Raw genomic sequence first — 24,939 nt, 5'->3', positions numbered from 1 at the left:
GTGATTGGGAATACTGCAGAGACAAGAGGTGTGAAACAGACACATTGAGAAAAGATTTTTCACATCGTTCACCGGACGAAGGAGGTAGCCTCCGAAAGCTTGTGAATTTAAAATAAAATTGCTGGACTATAACTTGGTGTTGTAAAATTGTTTACAATTGAGAAAAGATTGGGGAAAGGCCAATTTTACTAAGCTGAGAAGTGATTTAGCAAAAGTGGACTGAAACAGCTACTTGAAAGTAAGTCAGTGTCAGAGCAGTGGGAGGCATTCAAGGGGTTCAAAGTAAACATGTTCCCACAAAGAAAAGGGGTGGGACTGCCAAATCTAGAGCCCCCTGGATGACAAGGAGCATACAGGGCAAGATAAGGCAAAAAGGGGAAGCTTATGTCAGACACCAAGAGCTCAATGCAGCAGAAAACCTAGAGGAGTATAGAAAGTGCAGGGATGAAATTTAAAAAGTTAGGAAAGCAAAGAGAGGGCATGAAAAAATACTGGCAAGTAAAATTAAGGAAAACCCAAAAATGTTTTATAAATATATAAAGAGCAGGAGGATAACTGAGGAAAGAGGGCCTATTAGAGACCAAAAATCTATGTGTAGAGGCAGAAGATGTGGGTATGGTTCTTAATGAATACTTTACCTCTTTCTTCACAAAAGAGGGAGATGATGCAGGCATTGTAGTTAAGGAGGAGGAGTGTGAAATATTGGATGGGATAAACATACTGAGAGGGGAAGTATTAAGGGGTTTCGCATCTTCGAAAGTAGATAAATGACCAGGTCTGGATAAAATGTATCCCAGGCTGCTAAGAGAAGCAAGGGAGGAAATAGCGGAGGGTCTGACCATCATTTTCCAATCCTCCCTGGCTACAGGCGTGGTGCCAGAGGATTGGAGGACTGCTAACATTGTACCGTTGTTTAAAAAGGGAGAAAGAGATAGACAGAGTAATTATAGGCCAGTCAGTCCTCAGTGGTGGGCAAATTATTGGAATCAATTCTGAGGGACAGCATAAATCATCATTTAGAAAGGCACGGGTTAATCAAGGACAGTCAGCATGGATGTGTTACGGGAACGTCGTGTCTGATTAATTTGATTTAATTTTTTGAGGCGGTAACAAGGAGGGTCAATGAGGGTAACACATTTGATGTAGTGTACATGGATTTTAGCAAGGCTTTTGACAAGGTCCCACGTGGCAGATCGGTCAAAAAAGTAAAAGCCCATGAGAACCAAGGGGAAGTGACTAATTGGATCCAAAATTGGCTCAGTGGCAGGAAGCAAAGAGTAAAGGTTGACAGGTGTTTGTGCAACTGGAAGGCTGTTTCCAGTGGGGTCCTGCAAGGCTCAGTACTAGGTCCCTTGCTTTTTGTGGTATATATTAATGATTTGGACTTGAACGTGGGGAACTTGATCAAGTAGTTTGCAGATGATACAAAAATTTGGCCGTGTGCTTGATAGTGAGGAGGAAAGCTGTAGACTGCAGGAAGATATCAATGGACTGGTCAGATGGGCAGAAAAGTGTGAAATGGAATTCAATCCAGAGAAGTGTGAGCTAATGCATTTGGGAAGGGCAAACAAAGCAAGGGATTACACAATAAATGGGAGGATATTGAGAGGTGTAGAGGAACCTTGGAGTGCATGTCTACAGATCCCTGAAGGCAGCAGGACAGGTAGATAAGGTGGTTAAAAAGGCATATGGGATACTTTCCCTTCTTAGCCAAGGCACGATTATAAGAGCAAGGAGGTTATGAGAGGGGATCTCATTGAAACATAAAATTCTGACCGGGCTAGACAGACTGGATGCAGGGAGGATGTTTCCCCTGGCTGAGGAGTCTAGAACAAGGGGTCACAGTCTCAGGATACAGGGTAGGACATTTTGGACTGAGATGAGGAGAAATTTCTTCACTCAGAGGGTGGTGAACCTGTGGAATTCTCTATCACAGAAGGTTGTGGAGGCCAAGTCATTGAAGATATTCAAAAGGAGGAGATAGATAGATTTCTAGACACAAAAGGCTTCAAGGGATATGGGGAGAGCGCGGGAATATGGTATTGAGATAGAGGATCAGCCATGATCATATTGAATGGTGCAGCAGGCTTGAAGGGCCGAATGGCCTACTCCTGCTCCTACTTTCTATGTTATGCTAGAACTGTATAAAACATTGGTTAGGCCACAGTTTGAGTACTGCGTAGAGTGCTGGTCACCACATTACAGGAAAGACATGATTGCACTAGAGAGGGTACAGAGGAGATTTACGAGGATGTTGCCAGGATTGGAGAATTTTAGCTATGAGGAAAGATTGGATAGGCTGGGGTTGTTTTCTTTGGAACAAAGGAGGTTGAGGGAGATTTAATTGAGGTATAAAAAATTATGATGGGACTGGATAGGGAGGACCCATTTCCATTAGCAGAGGGGTCAGTGACCAGGGGGCATAGATTAGATGGGAGCGGAGGAGAAATTTTTTCACCTAGAGGGTAGTGGGGGTCTTGAACTCACTGCCTGAAAGGGTGGTAGAGACAGAAACCCTCAACTCATTTAAAAAGTACTTGGACATGCACTTGAAGTGCCATAACCTACAGGGCTACGGACCAAGATGGAAATTGGGATTAAGCTGGATAGCTCTTTTTCGGCCAGCATGGACACGACAGACCGAAAGGCCACATTCTGTGCCGTAACTTTCTATGATTCTATGATTGAAGGCTAATTGTCAGAAACAGATAACAAAACGCCCCAAGGCATAATCAACGACTCAGGACCTGGGCACAGACTAATCCGGTTATGTTAATTGCAGGAACTTTGTTCAGTTAATTAGGTAACCCTCGTGATTGGCATATATAGGATGAGACATCTTGTACGTCTCCATCCGAACAATCAAAATACACAAAGGGCCTGTCCCTCTCCCATAAGATAGATAGAATGGACAACAGTTAATCAGTATAATATTTGGGAGATTAAGCTTCTATTCCTGGAGAAACCAGGACAATCAAGGAGGGCTAACAAACCTGCCACACACAAAGGCACAGGGACCTGAACGGTGGGAATTGACGCCATTCCAAACTCCACTTCAATAAAAATGACAAGAAGAAAACATTTATTCAGAGGGGAACAAATGAGTCCGGCAGTGGTTTTCAACCACTTCATTCCCAAAATCACCTTATAGTTCCTTCACCGGTAGACTACACACTTAGGAATAGATACAGTAAAAGTGAGGGGGGGGCGGGGGGGAAGGCAAATAGTCAAAGAAATGGATTGGAATAGAAAAGTTAGAATCATAGGAAGGTTACAGCATGGAAGGAGGCCATTCGGCCCATCGATTCCACGCCAGCTCTATGCAACATTAATTTTTTTAAAATTTGTTCATGGGATGTGGGCGTCGCTGGCAAGGCTGGCATTTATTGCCCATCCCGAATTGCCCTTGAGAAGGTGGTGGTGAGCCGTCTTCTTGAACCACTGCAGTCCGTGTGGTGAAGGTTCTCCCACAGAGCTGTTCGGTAGGGAGTTCCAGGATTTTGACCCAGCGGCGGTGAAGGAACGGCGATATATTTCCAAGTCGGGATGGTGTGACTTGGAGGGGAACGTGCAGGTGGTGTTGTTCCCATGTACCTGCTGCTCTTGTCCTTCTAGGTGGTAGATATCGCGGGTTTGGGAGGTGCTGTCGAAGAAGCCTTGGCGAGTTTCTGCAGTGCATCCTGTGGATGCTACACACTGCAGCTACTGTGCGCCAGTGGTGAAGGGAGTGAATGTTTAGGGTGGTGAAGGGAGTGAATGTTTAGGGTGGTGGATGGGGTGCCAATCAAGCGGGCTGCTTTGTCCCGGATGGTGTCGAGCTTCTTGAGTGTTGTTGGAGCTGCACTCATCCAGGCAAGTGGAGAGTATTCCATCACACTCCTGACTTGTGCCTTGTAGATGGTGGAAAGGCTTTGGGGAGTCAGGAGGTGAGTCACTCGCCGCAGAATACCCAGCCTCTGACCTGCTCTTGTGGCCTTCACCACACGGACTGCAGTGGTTCAAGAAGTATTTATATGGCTGGTCCAGTTAAGTTTCTGGTCAATGGTGATCCCCAGGATGTTGATGATGGGGGATTCGGCGATGGTAATGCCGTTGAATGTCAAGGGGAGGTGGTTAGACTCTCTCGTTGGAGACAGTCATTGCCTGGCACGAATGTTACTTGCCACTTATCAGCCCAAGCCTGGATGTTGTCCAGGTCTTGCTGCATGCAGGCTCGGACTGCTTCATTATCTGAGGGGTTGTGAATGGAACTGAACACTGTGCAATCATCAGCGAACATCCCCATTTCTGACCTTATGATGGAGGGAAGGTCATTGATGAAGCAGCTGAAGATGGTTGGGCCTAGGACACTGCCTTGAACTCCTGCAGCAATGTCCTGGGGCTGAGATGATTGGCCTCCAACAACCACTACCATCCTCCTTTGTGCTAGGTATGACTCCAGCCACTGGAGAGTTTTCCCCGATTCCCATTGATTTCAATTTTACTAGGGCTCCTTGGTGCCACACTCGGTCAAATGCTGCCTTGATGTCAAGGGCAGTCACTCTCACCTCACCTCTGGAATTCAGCTCTTTTGTCCATGTTTGGACCAAGTCTGAAATGAGGTCTGGAGCAGCTGTACTGGAACAGCTTGGCTAGAGGTGCAGCTAGTTCTGGAGCACAATTCTTCAGCAGTACAGCCGGGGTGTTGTCGGGGCCCAGAGCCTTTGCTGTATCCAGTGCACTCAGCCGTTTCTTGATATCACGTGGAATGAATTGAATTGGCTGAAGACTGGCTTCTGTGATGGTGGGGATATCTGGCTGAAGATGGTTGCAAACGTGCTGGACTCCGCCATCATTGAGGATGGGGATGTTTACAGAGCCTCCTCCTCCCGTTAGTTGTTTAATTGTCCACCACCATTCACGACTAGATTTGGCAGGAATGCAGAGCTTTGATCTGATCCGTTGGTTGTGGAATCGCTTAGCTCTGTCTATAGCACGTTGCTTCCGTTGTTTAGCATGCATGTAGTCCTGAGTTGTAGCTTCACCAGGTTGGCAACTCATTTTTAGGTACGCCTGATGCTGCTCCTGGCATGCTCTTCTACACTCCTCATTGAACCAGGGTTGATCGCCTGGCTTGTTGGTAATGGTACAGTAAGGAATATGCCAGGCCATGAGGTTACAGATTGTGCTGGAATACAATTCTGCTGCTGCTGATGGCCCACAGCGCCTCATGGATGCCCAGTGTTGAGCTGCTAGATCTGTTCTGAATCTATCCCATTTAGCATGGTGGTAGTGCCACACAACACGTTGGATGGTGTCCTCAGTGCGAAGACGGGACTTCGTCTCCACGAGAACTGTGCGGTGGTCACTCTTACCAATACTGTCATGTACAGATGTGTTTGCGACAGGTCAATTGGGGAGGACGAGGTCAAGTAAGTTTTTCCCTCGTGTTGGTTCGCTCACCACCTGCCGCAGGCCCAGTCTGGCTCTGGCAGCTATGTCCTTCAGGACTCCGCCAGCTCAGTCAGTCGTGGTGCAACCGAGCCACTCTTGGTGATGGACATTGAAGTCCCCCGCCCAGAGTACATTCTGTGTCCTTGCTACCCTCAGTGCTTCCTCCAAGTGGTGTTCAACATGGAGGAGGACTGATTCATCTGCTGAGGGAGGGCGGTAGGTGGTAATCAGCAGGAGGTTTCCTTGCCCATGTTTGACCTGATGCCATGTGATTTCATGGGGTCCAGAGTCAATGTTGAGGAGTCCCAGGGCCACTCCTTCCTGACTGTATATCACTGTACCGCCACCTCTGTTCAGTTTGTCCTGCCAGTCGGACAGCACATACCCAGGGATGGTGATGGAAGAGTCTGGGACGTTGGCTGAAAGGTATGATTCTGTGAGTATGGCTATGTCAGGCTGTTGCTTGACTAGTCTGTGGGACAGCTCTCCCAATTTTGACACAAGTCCCCAGATGTTAGTGAGGAGGACTTTGCAGGGTCGACTGGGCTTGGTTTGCCTTTGTCGTGTCTGGTGCCTGGTGGTCCGATGCCAGGTGGTCTGTCCGGTTTTATTCTTATTATGACTTTTTTTAAGCGAGATTTTACAACTGAGTGGCTTCCTAGGCCATTTCAGAGGGCAATTAAGAATCAACCACATTGCTGTGGGTCTGGAGTCACATTTAGGCCAGACCGGGTAAGGACGGCAGGTTTCCTTCCCTGAAGGACATTAGTGAACCAGATGGGTTTTTACGACAATCCGGTAGTTTCATGGCCACCATTAGTGATACTAGTATTTTAATTCCAGATTTTATTTAATTAATTGAATTTAATTAATTGAATTTAAATTCCCCAGCTGCCGTGGTGGGCTTTGAACTCATGACTCCGGATTATTAGTCCAAGCCTCTGGATTACTAGTCCAGTAACATAACCACTATGCTACCGTACCCGTCTTTCATCCAGCTCGTCCCACTCCCCCGCCCTTTCCCCGTAGCCCTGCACATTTTTTTTGTTTCAAGTACTTATCCAGTTCCCTTTTGAAGGTCATGATTGAATCTGCCTTCCCCAACTCCATCCAGCAGTCCATTCCAGATCCCAACCATCCGCTGTGTAGAAAAGTTTTTCCTTACGTCACCTTTGGTTCTTTTGCCAATCACCTTAAATCTATGCCCTCAGGTTCTTGAGCCTTCCGCCAATGGGAACAGTTTCTCTCTATGTCTAAACCCTTCATGATTTTGAATACCTCTAGCTAATCTTCTCTTAACCATCTCTGTTCCAAGGAAAACAATCCCAGCTTCTCCAGTCTATTCACGTAATTTAAGTCCCTCATCCCTGGAATCATTCTCTTTTGCACCCTCTCTAAGGCCTTCACATCCTTCCTAAAGTGCGGTGCCCAGAACTGGACACAATATTCCAGTTGTGGCCGAACCAGTGTTTTATAAAGGTTCATCATGACTTCCTTGCTTTTGTACTCAATGCCTCTATTTATAAAGCCCAGGACCCCTCATGCTTTTTTAACCACTTTCTCAATCTGCCCTGCCACCTTCAAAGATTTGTGCACATGTGCTCCCGGATCCCTCTGTTCCTCGACCTCTTCTAGAATTGTGCCCTCTCCTCATTTTTCCTACCAAAATGCATCACTTAGCATTTTACCACATTAAACTTCATCTGCTACATGTCCGCCCATGCCACCAACATGTCTACATCCTCTTGAAGTCTATCACTATCCTCCTCACTGTTCAATACCCTTCCAAGTTTTGTGTCATCTGCAAATTTTGAAATTGTGCTCTGTACTCCAAAGTCCAAGTCATTAATATATATATCAAGAAAAGCAGTGGTCCCAGCACCGACCCTGGGGAACACCACTATACACCTCTCTCCAGTCCGAAAAACAACCATTCACCACTACTCTGTTTCCTGTCATTTAGCCAATTCTATATCCATGTTGCTATTGCCCCCTTTATTCCATGGGCTGCAATCTTAATAACCAGCCTACCATGTGGCACTTTATCAAAGGCTTTTTGAAAGTCCATACACACCACATCAACTGCATTTCCCCAATCTAACCTCTCTGTTACCTCATCAAAAAACTATCAAGTTAGTTAAACACGATTTGCCTTTAACAAATCCATGCTGGCTTTCCCTAATCAATCCACACTGATCCAAATGACTTGTTAATTCTGTCCCAGATTATCGTTTCCAAAAGTTTCCCCACCACCGAGGTTAAACTGACTGGCTTATAGTTGCTGGGTTTATCCTTACACTCTTTTTTGAACAAGGGTGTAACATTTGCAATTCTCCAGTCCTCTGGCACCACCCCCGTATCTATGAATGTTTGGAAGATTATTGCCAGTACCTCTGCAATTTCCACCCTTACTTCCCTCAGCATCCTAGGGTGCATCCCATCTGGACCAGGTGACTTATCTACTTTAAGTACAGCTAGCCTTTCTAGTACCTCTTATCAATTTTTAGCCCATCCAGTATCTTATCTATACCTTCCTTTCCAGAGACTCTGGCAGCATCTTCTTCCTTGGTAAAGACCGATGCAAAGTACTCATTTAGTACCTCAGCCATGCCCACTGCCTCCATGGTCCCTAATCGGCCCCATCCCTCCTCTTACTACCCGTTTACTGTTAACATGTCTGTAGAAGACTTTTGGATTCCCTTTTATGTTGTCTGCTAATCTATTCATATACTCTCTCTTTGCCCTTCTTATTTCCTTTTTCACTTCCCCTCTGAACTTTCTATATTCTGCCTGGTTCTAACTTGTGTTATCAACCTGACACCTGTCATTCCGCTTCATCTTACTCTATCGCCTGTGTCATCCAGGGAGCTCTGGCTTTAGTTGCCCTACCTTTCTCCCTCGTTGGAATGTATGTTGTCTCTACCTGAACCATCTCCTCTTTAAAGGCCATTCACAATTCAATTATAGTTTTGCCTGCCAATCTTTGATTCCAATTTACCCGGGCCAGATCTGTTCTCATCCCACTGAAATTGGCCCTCCTCCAATTGAGTATTTTAACTTGAGTGGTCAGAGTCCTTTTCAATAGCTATACTAAACCTTATGATGCTATGATCGCTGCTTCCTAAATGCTCCCCCACTGACACTTGCTCCATTTGGCCTGTCTCATTCATTACCACAAATACTTACCTAAAATGGCTACTGTTGCAGCCAAAACACAAATAGCTATTATTTGGGAACTTTACTGCCTATGGAACCCTCAAAAGCTCCAGCACAGCCTAACCGTCTAGCAGAAATCCATTCTGTGCCCACTGGCCTCCGCGCCCGCCCAAGGTTCAGCTTCCTCTCATTGGTGCACTGCCACTGTACTACTTCCCTATTTTCTCCCAGGTTGCTCGCAGCAGTGTCCGGGAGATTCATTCCTGGAGATCCCAGAATAATAAAAGGATTGACAACCCTAAGTTGCACACACAACGTATGGCCACTTGGGTGAAGTACTGGAAACTGTTTGCCACCTGTGGGACCTCAGTCCAGCAACAGTCAGTGCCATTGAGAAATAACAAGCATTTTCTTAGCCTGCAGTAACTTTTGCCCACAGAGGTGATGTCAGGAGGAAAACATCACTGTATGACACTCACAGTGCTTAGAGATCACATCACCAGCCTGGCCTGCTTGCCCTCACTCTGTGAACCTTAAAAGGAGACGAGTCATAAAGAGAGAGAGAGAGAGATAGGGAGACACACTGGCCTCATGCACTGGCTTACTCATCTCAGTGGCTCGAGAGGATCAGATATACAAACACTTCTAGGAAGTGCCAGCTGCGGAAGCTCGACTATTGCAGAGAAGGAAAAACAAAAACAAGTGTAAACACGCAGTGTCCCGACTATTCTCGAGTAGCACTTCAGTAATTCCTTGTAACCAGCTCAAACTCCACTGCGGACATTCTCTCAATTTTTGGTTGATCAGTTGCCAATACTGTAACAGGATTACATTTACATTGGCTTATTTTCATGGCTACCCGTTTGCTATGAATATGATTCCCACTTGAACATTTAACTTGCCAATAATTCTCCCAGCAGATGCAATATCAATGTACAATTGTACCAAAGATACTTCCCATGAACGTCCCAGTTTATATACTTGCTTCAAAAGAGGAAAAATAAACAACTTATAGATGGAACTGTGTAGCACACATGGGCATAAGACATTTACTCCTTCAATAACCATGGATCAAATGTCACACACATTATACTAGACCTTTTACAATTCTTCCTAAATCTAGATATAACCTTTTTGTCTCAAGTGAGTAGAGATAAATATTAAACTGTAGTACAACTGGGTACTTCAATTCTGTGTCTCAGGTTAGGGAATTCTGCACCTGGCTTATTTGTTTTCTGCCAAGGAGGAAAATAGCTACAGAATCCTACCACTTTCGCCCTCGAATATGAATAGTGGCTGCAAAAGAACTTTTGAGGGTAGTGTGGGCAGAAATTACCAGCATCAGAGTGCACTTCTTTAGCTTCCAGCAATAGTGTGGGGTTGGTGATTGCCCGTGAGCAGATGTTCCAACCTGACACAGGAAGGATTAGGAAGGAAATGAGGGCGGGGAATTTGTCAATGATCAGCAGAGTACTGTAAAGATGGGAGCCTCATTAACATATTGAACTGAACTGCGCTCATTACTGTACATATAGACCTGTCCAGCATATTTTAACCCTCTGAAGACCAAGACACTCCCACATATCACACTCTGCTGCTTTCAAAGAGCAAAACCAACAGTGGACAGACAGCAAAACCCATCTCAACCTGTGAATGCACCACTGATACAGCATATTACATGGGCCGGGTGCAGGAGGGCACGCAAGGAACTGACCAAGCTGATCTAGAGAAACTGCTCACTATGTTGAAGATTTCAAACACCAGGAGACACCAGTCAAATATTTATAAGAAATTAGGTTAAGGAGAACCTTTTCACTCAGAGTAATTGAGTTGTGGAATAAGTTACCAGGGAAGGAAGTTGAAGCAGAAAGTGTAAATGAGATTAAGAGACAATTAGATGAGTTTTTGGAGAGATAAGGGATTGAGGGATATAATGAGAAGGCGGGCAGGTGGGATTCAACTTTCAAAAAGGGACGGACGTGCAGCTAACAGCAAGTTTGTCAGCACTCAAACTCCATATGGATTGAACCAATGAGCATGGGACTTGATAAAGACTGCATACCAAAGTATTTAGCTGTAACCATCAGGTAACAATACTAATATTTAGAAACAGTATACAATTAGCACCTGTGCCATTAATTTCAAGCTGGCTCGTACTGACCATCGTTCCATGAAAGGTAACTTGTTTCCTGCTCCACCCCAAACAGGGCACTAACCACTGGCCCTCCAACACTATAAACAGCAAACTAAGGACGAGGCTTTTGTTCACTATTTTTAATGAAAATGTAGATGCAGCACCTGGTGGGGACATGGCTTTATACAGACGATGGAAAACAGAAAGTAGAGAAAAAGCTGCCACCTAAGCTGTCGTACACAAGAGTATTACACCGCCCCCTCCCCACTTCACTTCAACATTTCAGCAACATTTGGAAAAAATGAAGATTCCTCCCCATCCCAAGTAACAGAATGTTCTTGTCGGTCAGTTGCTGCTCTTTTTTGTACATCAACTGACTTAATAGGTTTCACAAAATTGACTCAGCGGTTGGTGGGAGCACTGCACTGCCTCTTTTTGCTCAGTGTACAACCCTGCCTTAGGGTTGTTTCCAACCACCAATTCTGAAGTATGAAACATGAAGAGACAATACAGGGACACCAGCAACTGCACAGATCTTTCTCTCAATAATGCAGAGTTCAGTTTAGTGGAATATACTTCCCCCTGTAAAATGCTGAAAGTTCATGGTGCTGCTGTGCTAATAATCTTGTACAGGTCAGATAGTCCCACATCCCTGATATTGTAGTGGGGAAACTTTGGCATGCTCGACCAGTTCACTAGCTTGCACAAAGTGCAGGAGTTCAAACACAGAACTAACTGGTGCATGAATTAGATCAGTTTTCTGTGAGTTGTCCATTATCGGGTACGGTAGCATAGTGGTTATGTTACTGGACTAGTAATCCAGAGGCCTGGACTAAAATCCAGAGTCATGAGTTCAAATCCCGCCACGGCAGCTGGCGAATTTAAATTCAATTAAATAAAAATCTGTAATTAAAATACTAGTATCAGTAATGATGGCCATGAAACTACCGGATTGTCGTAAAAACCCATCTGGTTCACTAATGTCCTTTAGGGAAGGAAACCTGCCGTCCTTACCTGGTCTGGCCTATATGTGACTCCAGACCCACAGCAATGTGGTTGATTCTTAATTGCCCTCTTAAATGGCCTAGCAAGCCACTCAGTTGTAAAATCTCGCTACGAAAAGTCATAAGAATAAAACCGGACGGACCACAAGGCACCAGACACGACAACGGCAAAACACCAAGCCCAGTCGACCCTGCAAGGTCCTCCTTACTAACATCTGGGGACTTGTGCCAAAATTGGGAGAGCTGTCCCACAGACTAGTCAAGCAACAGCCTGACATAGCCATACTCACAGAATCATATCTTTCAGCCAACGTCCCAGACTCTTCCATTACCATCCCTAGGTATGTCCTGTCCCACCGGCATGACAGACCCACCAGAGGTAGCTGCCAGACTGGGCCTACAATCAGGAGGGAGTAGCCCTGGGAGTCCTCAACATTGACTCTGGACCCCATGAAATCTCATGGCATCAGGTCAAACATGGGCAAGGAAACCTCCTGCTGATTACCACCTACTGTCCTCCCTCAGCTGATGAATCAGTCCTCCTCCATGTTGAGCACCACTTGGAGGAAGCACTGATGGTAGCAAGGGCACAAAATGTACTCTGGGTGGGGGACTTCAATGTCCATCACCAAGAGTGGCTCGGTAGCACCACTACTGACCGAGCTGGCCGAGTCCTGAAGGATATAGCTGCCAGACTGGGCCTGCGGCAGGTGGTGAGCGAACCAACACGAGGGAAAAACTTACTTGACCTCGTCCTCACCAATCTACCTGTCGCAAATGCATCTGTCCATGACAGTATTGGTAGGAGTGACCACCGCACAGTCCTCGTGGAGATGGAGTCCCGTCTTCGCACTGAGGACACCATCCAACGTGTTGTGTGGCACTACCACCGTGCTAAATGGGATAGATTCAGAATGGACCTAGCAGCTCAAAACTGGGCATCCATGAGGCGCTGTGGGCCATCATCAGCAGCAGAATTGTATTCCAGCACAATCTGTAACCTCATGGCACAGCATATTCCTCACTCTACCATTACCAACAAGCCAGGGGATCAACCCTGGTTCAATGAGGAGTGTAGAAGAGCATACCAGGAGCAGCACCAGGCGTGCCTAAAGATGAGGTGCCAACCTGGTGAAGCTACAACTCAGGACTACATGCATGCTAAACAACGGAAGCAACATGCTATAGACAAAGCTAAGCAATTCCACAACCAACAGATCAGATCAAAGTCCTGCCACGTCCAGTCGTGAATGGTGGTAGACAATTAAACAACAATGATGGCGGAGTCCAGCATGTGAGTGCAAAAGACAAGGCTGAAGCGTTTGCAACCATCTTCAGCCAGAAGTGCCGAGTGGATGATCCATCTCAGCCTCCTCCCGATATCGCCACCATCAGGGAAGCCAGTCTTCGGCCAATTCGATTCACTCCACGTGATATCAAGAAACGGCTGAGTGCACTGGATACAGCAAAGGCTATGGGCCCAGACAACATCCCAGCTGTAATGCTGAAGACTTGTGCTCCAGAACTAGCTGCGCCTCTAGCCAAGCTGTTCCAGTACAGCTACAACACTGGCATCCACCCGACAATGTGGAAAATTGTCCAGGTGTGTCCTGTCCACAAAAAGCAGGACAAATCCAATCCGGCCAATTACCGCCCCATCAGTCTACTCTCAACCATCAGCAAAGTGATGGAAGGTGTCGTCGACAGTGCTATCAAGTGGCACTTACTCACCAATAACCTGCTCACCAATGCTCAGTTCGGGTTCCGCCAGGACCACTCGGCTCCAGACCTCATTACAGCCTTGGTCCAAACATGGACAAAAGAGCTGAATTCCAGAGGTGAGGTGAGGTGAGAGTGACAGCATTTGACCGAGTGTGGCACCAAGGAGCCCTCGTAAAATTGAAGTCAATGGGAATCAGGGGGAAAACTCTCCAGTGGCTGGAGTCATACCGAGCACAAAGGAAGATGGTAGTGGTTGTTGGAGGCCAATCATCTCAGCCCCAGGACATTGCTGCAGGAGTTCCTCAGGGCAGTGTCCTAGGCCCAACCATCTTCAGCTGCTTCATCAATGACCTTCCCTCCATCATAAGGTCAGAAATGGGGATGTTCGCTGATGACTGCACAGTGTTCAGTTCCATTCGCAACCCCTCAAATAATGATGCAGTCCGAGCCCGCATGCAGCAAGACCTGGACAACATCCAGGCTTGGGCTCATAAGTGGCAAGTAACATTCGCGCCAGGTAAGTGCCAGGCAATGACCATCTCCAACAAGAGAGAGTCTAACCACCTCCCCTTGACAATCAACGGCATTACCATCGCCGAATCCCCCACCATCAACATCCTGGGGGTCACCATTGACCAGAAACTTAACTGGACCAGCCATATAAATACTGTGGCTACGAGAGCAGGTCAGAGGCTGGGTATTCTGCGGCGAGTGACTCACCTCCTGACTCCCCAAAGCCTTTCCACCATCTACAAGGCACAAGTCAGGAGTGTGATGGAATACTCTGCATTTGCTTGGATGAGTGCAGCTCCAACAACACTCAAGAAGCTCGACACCATCCAGGACAAAGCAGCCCGCTTGATTGGCACCCCATCCACCACCCTGAACATTCACTCCCTTCACCACCGGCGCACTGTGGCTGCAGTGTGCACCATCCACAGGATGCACTGCAGCAACTCGCCAAGGCTTCTTCGACAGCACCTCCCAAACCCATGACCTCTACCACCTAGAAGGACAAGAGCAGCAGGCACATGGGAACAACACCACCTGCACGTTCCCCTCCAAGTCACACACCATCCAGACTTGGAAATATATCACCGTTCCTTCATTGTCGCTGGGTCAAAATCCTGGAACTCCCTTCCTAACAGCACTGTGGGAGAACCGTCACCACACGGACTGCAGCGGTTCAAGGCGGCGGCTCACCACCACCTTCTCGAGGGCAATTAGGGATGGGCAATAAATGCTGGCCTCGCCAGCGACGCCCACATCCCGTGAACGAATAATAAAAAAAAATAATATCCAGTCCAATTTCTATCAGCTTTTCTGTGCTGCCAGCTGCCATTAGCCTCAACTTCACAAAATATCTATCCTCAACATAGGCATCACTGGCCAAACCCCACTGGGATACCAAATGGGCCTTTTATACCACTTCTTGGTCAATATGGAACGGACAAGTGCAAAAATCAAACTCTGACTGCAGTCAGTTCCAAAAGGCAAACACCCTTGTGGTTACACACCAGCTGCATTGTACTTTTTAAAATGTAATTGAGTATTTTCAATGTTGGCAAAGAGCAGACATTCCCAGTCCCTAACATTAAACTTTAACCAATAGCTAGCATGCAGTGAGCAAAGCTCTGTGCACATGGAGTTTTGTTGTCACTAGCCAGGGAGCAACGCAGGAATTGGCAGCATCAAGCCAGTCGTCTAACTCCACATGGCTCTGTGCAGGTCATGGTCTGAACCTGCTGCCTGCAGTACACTGCAGCTCTAATATTTATTAATAATTGAGCAAGAGATGGGTCTCTTCTGCCACCTGCCCGGGTTCTAATACTTGATCACTGACAGACACAGACGCTGTAGTTGCCAGCCTCAGGAATTTCCACTGCACCATCTTTTCCACCTGTGTAGCAGATTTATTTTGGCCCTGTTGGCTTCATTTCGAACCCCATGAATTAACCACTATGTTTCCCTGCAGTTTCTCCTGAACAGCCTGTTTCTACATGCCTGTGTTGTCTCCTACTGTCTGTCACTTACCTTGATAAAGTTATTCAGGTGACCCAGCTTTCGCATGTTAGAAACTCCCTGATGCTTGGCCACATTCTGGAGGATCTCGTGAAGGTTGTCTGAAGGGTCTAGAATAAAATACAAAAGAACGTCACTAAGTGTCTGCATCTGGGGAATCAACTGACGGAGATTTGATGCAGCGTTCCCCGAATTTGTGCTCCATTACATATAGACTACGTACTCAACACCGTTAAGCCTACTAATCGTGAGACTCCAATGCTGGCCAGAAAATTGGGAGTGTCATGAATCAGGCATGCTGACCGTTGCACCTGATTCCCTGATCTGTGCCAGGATCAGAGTATTGGAATCTTGGGGCTTTGCTGTAAACCTTTTATTGTAGCAGTTTGATACAACTGAGTGGCCTACTAGGCCATTTCTGAGGGCAATTAAAAGTCAATCACATTGGTGTGGGACTGAAGTCACATATAGGCCAAACCAGGAAGGACGGCAGGTTTCCTTTCCTGAAGGACATTAGTAAACAGTTAGGTTTTTACGACAATCCAACAGCTTCGTCATCACTTTTTATTTCAGATTTATTTAGTTTTTTTAAAAAACTGAATTCAAATTCACAATTCACAAATTTAAACTGCCATGGTGGGATTTTAAACTCACATTCTTGGGATTACTAGTCCAGTAACATAACAGGCATGCCACTGTACTGAAGGTACAAATTTAAAAGAATATGAACTCCCTGCTGGTTCAAATAGCCTAGTACTCTCCACTTGCCTGGATGAGTGCAGCTCCAACAACACTCAAGAAGCTCGACACCATCCAAGATAAAGCAGCCCGCTTGATTGGCACCCCATCCACCACCCTAAACATTCACTCCCTTCACCACCGGCGCACTGTGGCTGCAGTGTGTACCATCCACAGGATGCACTGCAGCAACTCGCCAAGGCTTCTTCGACAGCACCTCCCAAACCCGCGACCTCTACCACCTAGAAGGACAAGAGCAGCAGGCACATGGGAACAACACCACCTGCACGTTCCCCTCCAAGTCACACACCATCCCAACTTGGAAATATATCGCCGTTCCTTCATCGTCGCTGGGTCAAAATCCTGGAACTCCCTTCCTAACAGCACTGTGGGAGAACCGTCACCACACGGACTGCAGCGGTTCAAGAAGGCGGCTCACCACCACCTTCGAGGGCAATTAGGGATGGGCAATAAATGCTGGCCTCGCCAGCGACGCCCACATCCCGTGAACGAATAAAAAAAAACATGGAGAGCTGGGATGTGGAAACAAGCAGCAAAATGGTGTGCATGCATTTACCAGGTGCCAGAGAAAGTTCAGACATATAACCCAGTCAGTCAGTTACAATACAGCTCTGGTAGATAGTGGGAGAAGGCTGTCTGTCTATTCTCACAGACAGTAAACAGTGCATAGCGCTGGGAGAAAAATACAAGGTTTGCAAATATACTCTCTACTGATGGGAGATAAGGCTGCAGACTGTAAAAAGGATAATATGTAAGAAGTTTCATTTAACAATTGTGCACTTCAAGGGTGTCTGACCTGAAGATCGAACACTGTAGCCATCTGAGTTTCTAAACACTCAGGTTCCTCGGTGCGGCAGCCTAACTAAATCAGCTCGAGGTGTACTACACTGCAATATATCAAAATTAAAGGTCAGGTCAGTCCTGAGTTATTGATCTCAGTGGGGCAGGAGATGCAGAACTGCAATTGGTCTCATGGCACCTGGATTTGGGGACAAGGGGGAAGAAAGAAAGAAAGTCAACCAGGATTCCAGGTCTTGATCACTGTCCAGTGACTTCTGCTGGAAATTGTGCATTTACAGACATCAGATGAGGGTATGGTTGGGCTTGGTTGCAATCTTGCCCAGTCCCAAATAGTCTGTCAGCACCCACTGTCCAAACTTACACATTAAGAATGGTTATTTGGGTGAAACACCAGAAGGCTACTGGTGACTGGAACTGCACGCCAATAAAGCAAACGAGGAAAGTGGAGAGAAAATAGGAGGGAGGTAAGCAGAGGTGCACGAAGGGTCACCCTAACTTGTTTTGTGGAGTCATTGAACTGAACCATTATTTACCCACTGCCAATCCTGATGTGTGAGATATTGCAAACCCAGTGTGTTCAATAAGAGACCTCTTGTATCAGTGTACGATTCTGGAAATTCCAGACGAGTAGATCATATAATGGATCTGGAATGTACTGCCAAGGGGGGTGGTGGGAGCGGATTCAATCGTGGCTTTCAAAAGGGAACTGGATAAGTACGTGAAAGGAAAAAATCTGCAGGGCTACGGGGAAGGGCGGGGGAGTAGGACCAGCTGGATTGCTCTTGCATCGAGCTGGCACGGACTTGATGGGCCAAATGGCCTCCTTCTGTGCTGTAATCTTTCTATGATTCTATAATTGCAGAAACATGTAAACTGCAAGATGAAAGGCACCTAACAAAACTATAACTGATGAATCATTCCTGCTGAAATTATGTATTGGGACACCAAGAGACTGTTAGTTTTGGTATTTTGATATCTACATTAACTGACACCACTCAACAGGGCAGCTGAGATAGACAATTTATTTGCCTTCCAAAAATCAGTTCGTAGCAGGATCTACATACAGGACTAAAGTATCCTAATATATACACAGACGTTAGATATATCTGTTAGCCAGCTCAGGTATGTTTTGCTGATGGAAGAGTATTTCTCTCTCACCTCTGCTTTCACTGGTGCAGATCCACTTCTGCAACACATCAGCTGCAACAGACAGATATGCACTATGGTACCAACTGCAGTCTGAACACGTGCTTGATGTCGAGTGCTGACACTTAAATTTGCATCACTGTGGGGGTGGGCAGGCCAGTAAAACATGGGATCAATAAAATACTTCAAAATTCAGGATTTCATTATTCTACCCGAGACTTGACATGTCTTGCACTGAAAGATGAGGGCCATTTACATTACTGATTATAGAACCATGGGGCTCCGTTCATTAACTACACTCCTGCAGTATAAACAATTCCACAAACTGACAACATCATGGAGCCACAAAAATGACCTGGGAGCTTGCTCTCAAAGTGTCGCTAGCAAAATTGAAGCAATAGGATTAAAGGACAGTGGCAGCATGGATACAAAATTGGCTACGGGACAGAAAGCAGAGCGTAGTGGTGAACAGCTGTTTTTCAGACTGGAGGGATGTATACAGTGGTGTCGTCCCTCAGGGGTCAGTATTAGGACCACTTCTCTTTTTGATATATATTAATGACCTGTATTTGGGTATAAAAGGCATAATTTCAAAGTTTACAGATGACACAAAATTCAGAAAGGTAGTAAGCAGCGAGGAGGACAACAACAGATTTCAGGAGGACATAGACTGGTGAAATGGGCAGACACATGGCAGATGAAATTTAATGCAGAGAAGTGTGAAGTGATGCATTTTGGAAGGAAGAATGAGAAGAGGCAATATAAACTAAATGGTACAATTTTAAAGGGGGTGCAGAAACAGGGGCCTGGGTGAGAACGTACACAAGTCTTTGAAGGTGGCAGGACAAGTTGAGAAGGCTGTTAAAAAAGCATATGGGATCCTGGGCTTTATTAATAGAGGCATAGAGTACAAAAGCAAGGAAGTTATGATAAACCTTTATAAATCACTGGTTAGGCCTCAGTTGGAGTATTGTATCCAATTCTGGGCACCACACTTTAGGAAGGATGTCAAGGCCTTAGAGAGTGCAGAGGAGATTTCCAAGAATGATACCAGGGACGAGGGACTTCAAATATGTGGAGAGACTGGAGAAGCTGGGATAGTTCTCCTTAGGAGCAGAGATGGTTAAGGGAGATTTAATAGCGGTGTTCAAAATTATGATGAATTTTGAAAAAAAGAGTAAAGAAGGAGAAACTGTTTCCACTGGCAGGACAGTCAGTAACCAGAGGACACAGATTTAAGGTAATTGGCAAAAGGACCAGAGGGTAAAAAAAATATAATGTAGAAAGTTATGATCTGGAATGCATTGCATGAAAGTGGGGGGGGGGGGGGGGGGTGGAAGCAGATTCAATAGTAACTCTCAAAAGAGAATTGGATATATACCTGAAAAGGAAAAAACATGCAGGGCTATGGAGAAAGAGAAGGGAAGAATGAGACTAATTGGATAGCTCTTTCAAAGACCTGGCATAGGCACGAGCCTGTACCATATTTAAAGCTAAAAATACACAGCAAGATGGTAAACGCACCAATTGGACACTTGTATCTTTACTCAGCAGTACTGGGGAAGGAAGGATGGGATTTAGCTACAACTGGAGGCAGTCCAGGGCTTTAATATAACTGAGAAATGTTCCTGGGCTTTGACAGAATTGGGGCAGAGATCCTGGAGTCTGATCATACTGAAGTAGGAAACCTGGGTGTGGCAGAACAGTACAAGGTGAACCTGTGGTTTGGTACAACTGGCGATTGGTGGATTTCTCATCTGTGTCTGCAGTGAGGGAAGGGGTCGGGCATGGGCCAGACAGTGCTTTGTGAGGACATGCCATGTCTCATGACTTTCTAAGGGACCTTTGTAAACAACTGAAATTGATGCTTTGCAATTGGGCCCTGGATGTGTGTCTATCACTCACTGTTATAAAAAAAACGCCAAACATTTTAATTACTATCAATAAAACAATTAGAGCTTTTAAAATTCAACAAGTTTGTTTTTATTTGAAAAGAAAGAGAAAAGACACTGACAACTGTTAGTAATTAAAATGTTTACATTTTCCAACTGTAAACATGACATCAGGTGAGCTAATTAGAAGTTCTTTGCTTCAAAAATCACTCGCATTGAACACAATGACAATAAGGAATTTACCTCCTCTCAGTTTAAAATGTTTTCGGATGTTTAACAAAAAACAAAGTTGGGGGGGGGAGGGAGAGAGAAGAGGGTGGAGCTTCCTCTAGTCTTGCACCCAGGTTCCAGCATAACCTGGGCACGCCACCATGTTGAAATTGAGATTCCGCCGAATGCGCTGGTTCGGGAAGGTTCTTCAAATTGTACTCATTTCCACAGTCACAAGCAGGCTCGTTTTAAAAGCTTTTTCGTATTAAAAAAATATTTAATTTACTGAGAAACTGACTAGTGTACACCAAAGGTATTAAGGGATATGGGCCAAAGGCAGGTATATGGAGTTAGATCACAGATCAGCCATGATGTTATCAAATGGCGGGGCAGGCTCGAGGGGCTGAATGGCCTACTCTTGTTCCCATGTTCCGAATGAAACTATTAAATGGTTCAGTATTGTCTTTTTTTAAAAAGTCATTTTCAGTGATTTTGAATCAAATTACTCACAGGTGGAGTACTTATTTTTGGCGATAAAACGCATTTTCAGCTGCATTAATAAAACTGCACTAGGTTACCACTTTTAATGATCCCAGTACGGGTACGGTAGCATAGTGGTTATGTTACTGGACTAGTAATCCAGAGGCTTGGACTAATAATCCGGAGTTATGAGTTCAAATCCCGCCACGGCAGCTGGCGAATTTAAATTCAATTATTAAATAAAAAAATCTGGAATTAAAATACTAGTATCAGTAATGGTGGCCATGAAACTACCGGATTGTCGTAAAAACCCATCTGGTTCACGAATGCCCTTTAGGGAAGGAAACCTGCCGTCCTTAACCGGTCTGGCCGAAATGTGACTCCAAACCCACAGCAATGGGGTTGATTCTTAACTGCCCTCTGAAATGGCCTAGCAAGCCACTCAGTTGTAAAATCTCGCTAAAAGAAGTCATAATAAGAATAAAACCTGACGGACCATTAGGCACCGGAAACAACAAAGGCAAACCAAGCCCAGTCGACCCTGCAAAGTCCTCCTCACTAACATCTGGGGACTTGAGCCAAAATTGGGAGAGCTGTCCCACAGACTAGTGTGCAACAGCCTGACAGAATCATACCTTTCAGCCAACGTCCCAGACTCTTCCATCACCGTCCCTGGGTGTGTCCTGTCCGACCGGCAGGAAAGACTGACCAGAGGTGGCGGTACAGTGATATACAGTCAGGAGGGAGTGGCCCTGGGAGTCCTCAACATTGCATGAAATCTCATGGCATCAGGTCAAACATGGGCAAGGAAACCTCCTGCTGATTACCACCTACTGTCCTCCCTCAGCAGATGAATCAGTCCTCCTCCATGTTGAGCACCACTTGGAGCAAGGGCACAGAATGTACTCTGGGTGGAGGACTTCAATATCCATCACCAAGAGTGGCTCGCTTGCACCACGACTGACTGAGCTGGCGAAGTCCTGAAGGACATAGCTGCCAGACTGGGCCTGCGGCAGGTGGTGAGCAAACCAACACGAGGGAAAAACTTACTTGACCTCGTCCTCACCAACCTACCTGTCGCAAATGCATCTGTCCATGACAGTATTGGTAAGAGTGACCACCGCACAGTCCTCGTGGAGACGAAGTCCCGTCTTCGCACTGAGGACACCATCCAACGTGTTGTGTGGCACTACCACCATGCTAAATGTGAGAGATTCAGAACAGATCTAGCAGCTCAAAACTGGGCAAACATGAGGCGCTGTGGGCCATCAGCAGCAGCACAATTGTATTCCAGCACAATCTATAACCTCATGGCCCGGCATATTCCTCACTCTGCCATTGCCAATAACCCTGGTTCAATGAGGAGTGTAGAAGAGCATGCCAGGAGCAGCACCAGGCGTACCTAAAAATGAGCTGCTAACCTGGTGAAGCTGCAACTCAGGACTACATGCATGCTAAACAGCGGAAGCAACATGCTATAGACAGAGATAAGAGATTCCATAACCAACGGATCAGATCGAAGCTCTGCAGTCCTGCCACATCTAGCCGTGAATGGTGCTGGACAATTAAACAACTAACGGGAGGAGGAGGCTCTGCAAACATCCCCATCCACAATGATGGCAGAGTCTAGCACATGAGTGCAAAAGACAAGGCTGAAACATATGCAACCATCTTCAGCCAGGAGTGCCGAGTGGATGATCCATCTCGGCCTCCTCCCGATATCCCCACCATCTCAGAAGCCAGTCTTCAGCCAATTCGATTCACTCCACGTGATATCAAGAAACGGCTGAGTGCACTGGATACAACAAAGGCTATGGGTCCCGACAACATCCCGGCTGTACTGCTGAAGACTTGTGCTCCAGAACGAGCTGCGCCTCCAGCCAAGCTGTTCCAGTACAGCTACAACACTGGCATCTACCAGACAATGTGGAAAATTGCCCAGGTATGTCCTGTCCACAAAAAGCAGGACAAATCCAATCTGGTTAATTACCGCCCCATCAGCCTACTCTCAACCATCAGCAAAGTGATGGAAGGTGTCGTCGACATCTCTATCAAGTGGCATTTACTCACCAATAACCTGCTCACCAATGCTCAGTTTGGGTTCCGCCAGGGCCACTTGGCTCCAGACCTCATTACAGCCTTGGTCCAAACATGGACAAAAGAGCTGAATTCCAGAGGTGAGGAGAGAGTGACTGCCCTTGACATCAAGGCAGCATTTGACTGAGTGTGGCACCAAGAAGACCTAGTAAAATTGAAGTCAATGGGAATCAGGGGGAAAAACTCTCCATTGGCTAGAGTCATACCTAGCACAAAGGAAGATGGTAGTGGTTGTTGGAGGCCAATCATCTCAGCCCCAGGACATTGCTGCAGGAGTTCCTCAGGGCAATGTCCTAGGCCCAACCATCTTCAGCTGCTTCATCAATGACCTTCCCTCCATCATAAGGTCAGAAATGGGGATGTTCGCTGATGATTGCACAGTGTTCAGTTCCATTCGCAACCCCTCGAATAATGAAGCAGTCCGAGCCCGCATGCAGCAAGACCTGGACAACATCCAGGCTTGGGCTCATAAGTGGCAAGTAACATTCGCGCCAGACAAGTGCCAGGCAATGACCATCTCCAACAAGAGAGAGTCTAACCACCTCGCCTTGACATTCAACGGCATTACCATCGCCGAATCCCCCACCATCAACATCCTGGGGGTCACCATCGACCAGAAACTTAACTGGACCAGCCATATAAATACTGTGGCTACAAGAGCAGGTCAGAGGCTGGGTATTCTGCGACAAGTAACTCACCTCCTGACTCCCTAAAGCCTTTCCACCATCTACAAGGCACAAGTCAGGAGTGTGATGGAATACTCTCCACTTGCCTGGATGAGTGCAGCTCCAACACTCAAGAAGCTCGACACCATCCAGGACAAAGCAGCCCGCTTGACTGGCACCCCATCCACCACCCTAAACTTTCACTCCCTTCACCACCGGCGCACAGTGGCTGCAGTATGTACCATCCACAGGATGCACTGCAGCAACTCGCCAAGGCTTCTTCGACAGCACCTCCCAAACTTGCGACCTCTACCACCTAGAAGGACAAGAGCAGCAGGTACATGGGAACAACATCACCTGCACGTTCCCCTCCAAGTCACACACCATCCCAACTTGGAAACATATCGCCGTTCCTTCGTTGTCGCTGGGTCAAAATCCTGGAATTCCCTTCCTAACAGCATTGTGGGAAAACCTTCACCAGACAGACTGCAGCGGTTCAAGACAGCTCACCACCACCTTCTCAAGGGCAATTCGGAGTGGGCAATAAATGCTGGCCTCACCAGCGATGCCCACATCCCATGAACGAATAAAAAAATGGACTGGTCAGATGGGCAGAAAAGTGGCAAATGGAGTTCAATCGGAGGAGTGAGAGATAATGCATTGGGGAGAGCAAATAAGGCAAGGGAATACACAATAAATGGTAGGATACTGAGAGGTGTAGAGGGAGTGAGGGGCCTTGGAGTGCATGTCCACAGATCCCTGAAGGTAGTAGGACAGGTAGATACGGTGGTTAAGAAGGCACATGGAATACTTTCCTTTGTTAGCTGAGGCATAGAATATAAAAGCAGGGATGTTATGTTGGAACTGTACGAAACACTGGTTAGGCCACAGCTTGAGTACTGCGCACAGTTCTGGTCACCACATTACAGGATGGATGTAATTGCACTAGAGAGGGTGCAGAGGAGATTTACGCGGATGTTCCCAGGATTGGAGAATTTTAGCTATGATTACAGATTTGATAGGCTGGGGTTGTTTTCCTTGGAAGAGTGGAGGCTGAGGGGTGATTTGATTGAGGTGTACAAAATTATGAGGGGTCCAGATAGAGTGGATAGGATGGACCTATTTCCCTTAGCAGAGAGGTCAATAACCAGGGGGCATAGATTTAAAGTGATTGGTAGAAGGATTAGAGCAGAAATGAGGAAAAATGTTTTCACCCAGAGGGCGGTCAGGGTCTGGAACTCACTGCCTGAAAGGGTGGTAGAGGCAGAAACCCTCAACTCATTAAAAAAATATCTGGATGTGCACCTGAAGAGCTGTGACCTGGAGGGCTATGGACCAAAAGCGGGAAAGTGGGATTAGGCTGGGTGGCTCGTTTCTCAGCCGCGCTGACACGGTGGGCCGAATGGCCTCCTTCTGTG

At 46.4% G+C, this 24,939-nt stretch overlaps 1 protein-coding gene across 3 annotated transcripts in view; it reads right to left on the bottom strand.

Annotated features, from left to right (window-relative positions):
- Positions 1–24,939, bottom strand: part of rictora (RPTOR independent companion of MTOR, complex 2 a) — a 302,106-nt gene that overhangs the window by 190,450 nt on the left and 86,717 nt on the right. For all 3 annotated transcript variants that reach the window (XM_067982377.1, XM_067982379.1, XM_067982378.1), the window contains exon 3: positions 15,484–15,581. In XM_067982377.1, coding sequence (XP_067838478.1) covers positions 15,484–15,581 — 98 coding nt within the window. The remainder of the gene's footprint in view (positions 1–15,483; positions 15,582–24,939) is intronic.

This window comes from Heptranchias perlo, chromosome 4 (assembly GCF_035084215.1).
Source record: "Heptranchias perlo isolate sHepPer1 chromosome 4, sHepPer1.hap1, whole genome shotgun sequence".
Lineage (NCBI taxonomy): Eukaryota > Metazoa > Chordata > Chondrichthyes > Hexanchiformes > Hexanchidae > Heptranchias > Heptranchias perlo.
Note: the sequence above shows the minus strand (reverse complement) of the source record. Positions and strands in the feature narration are given on the sequence as shown.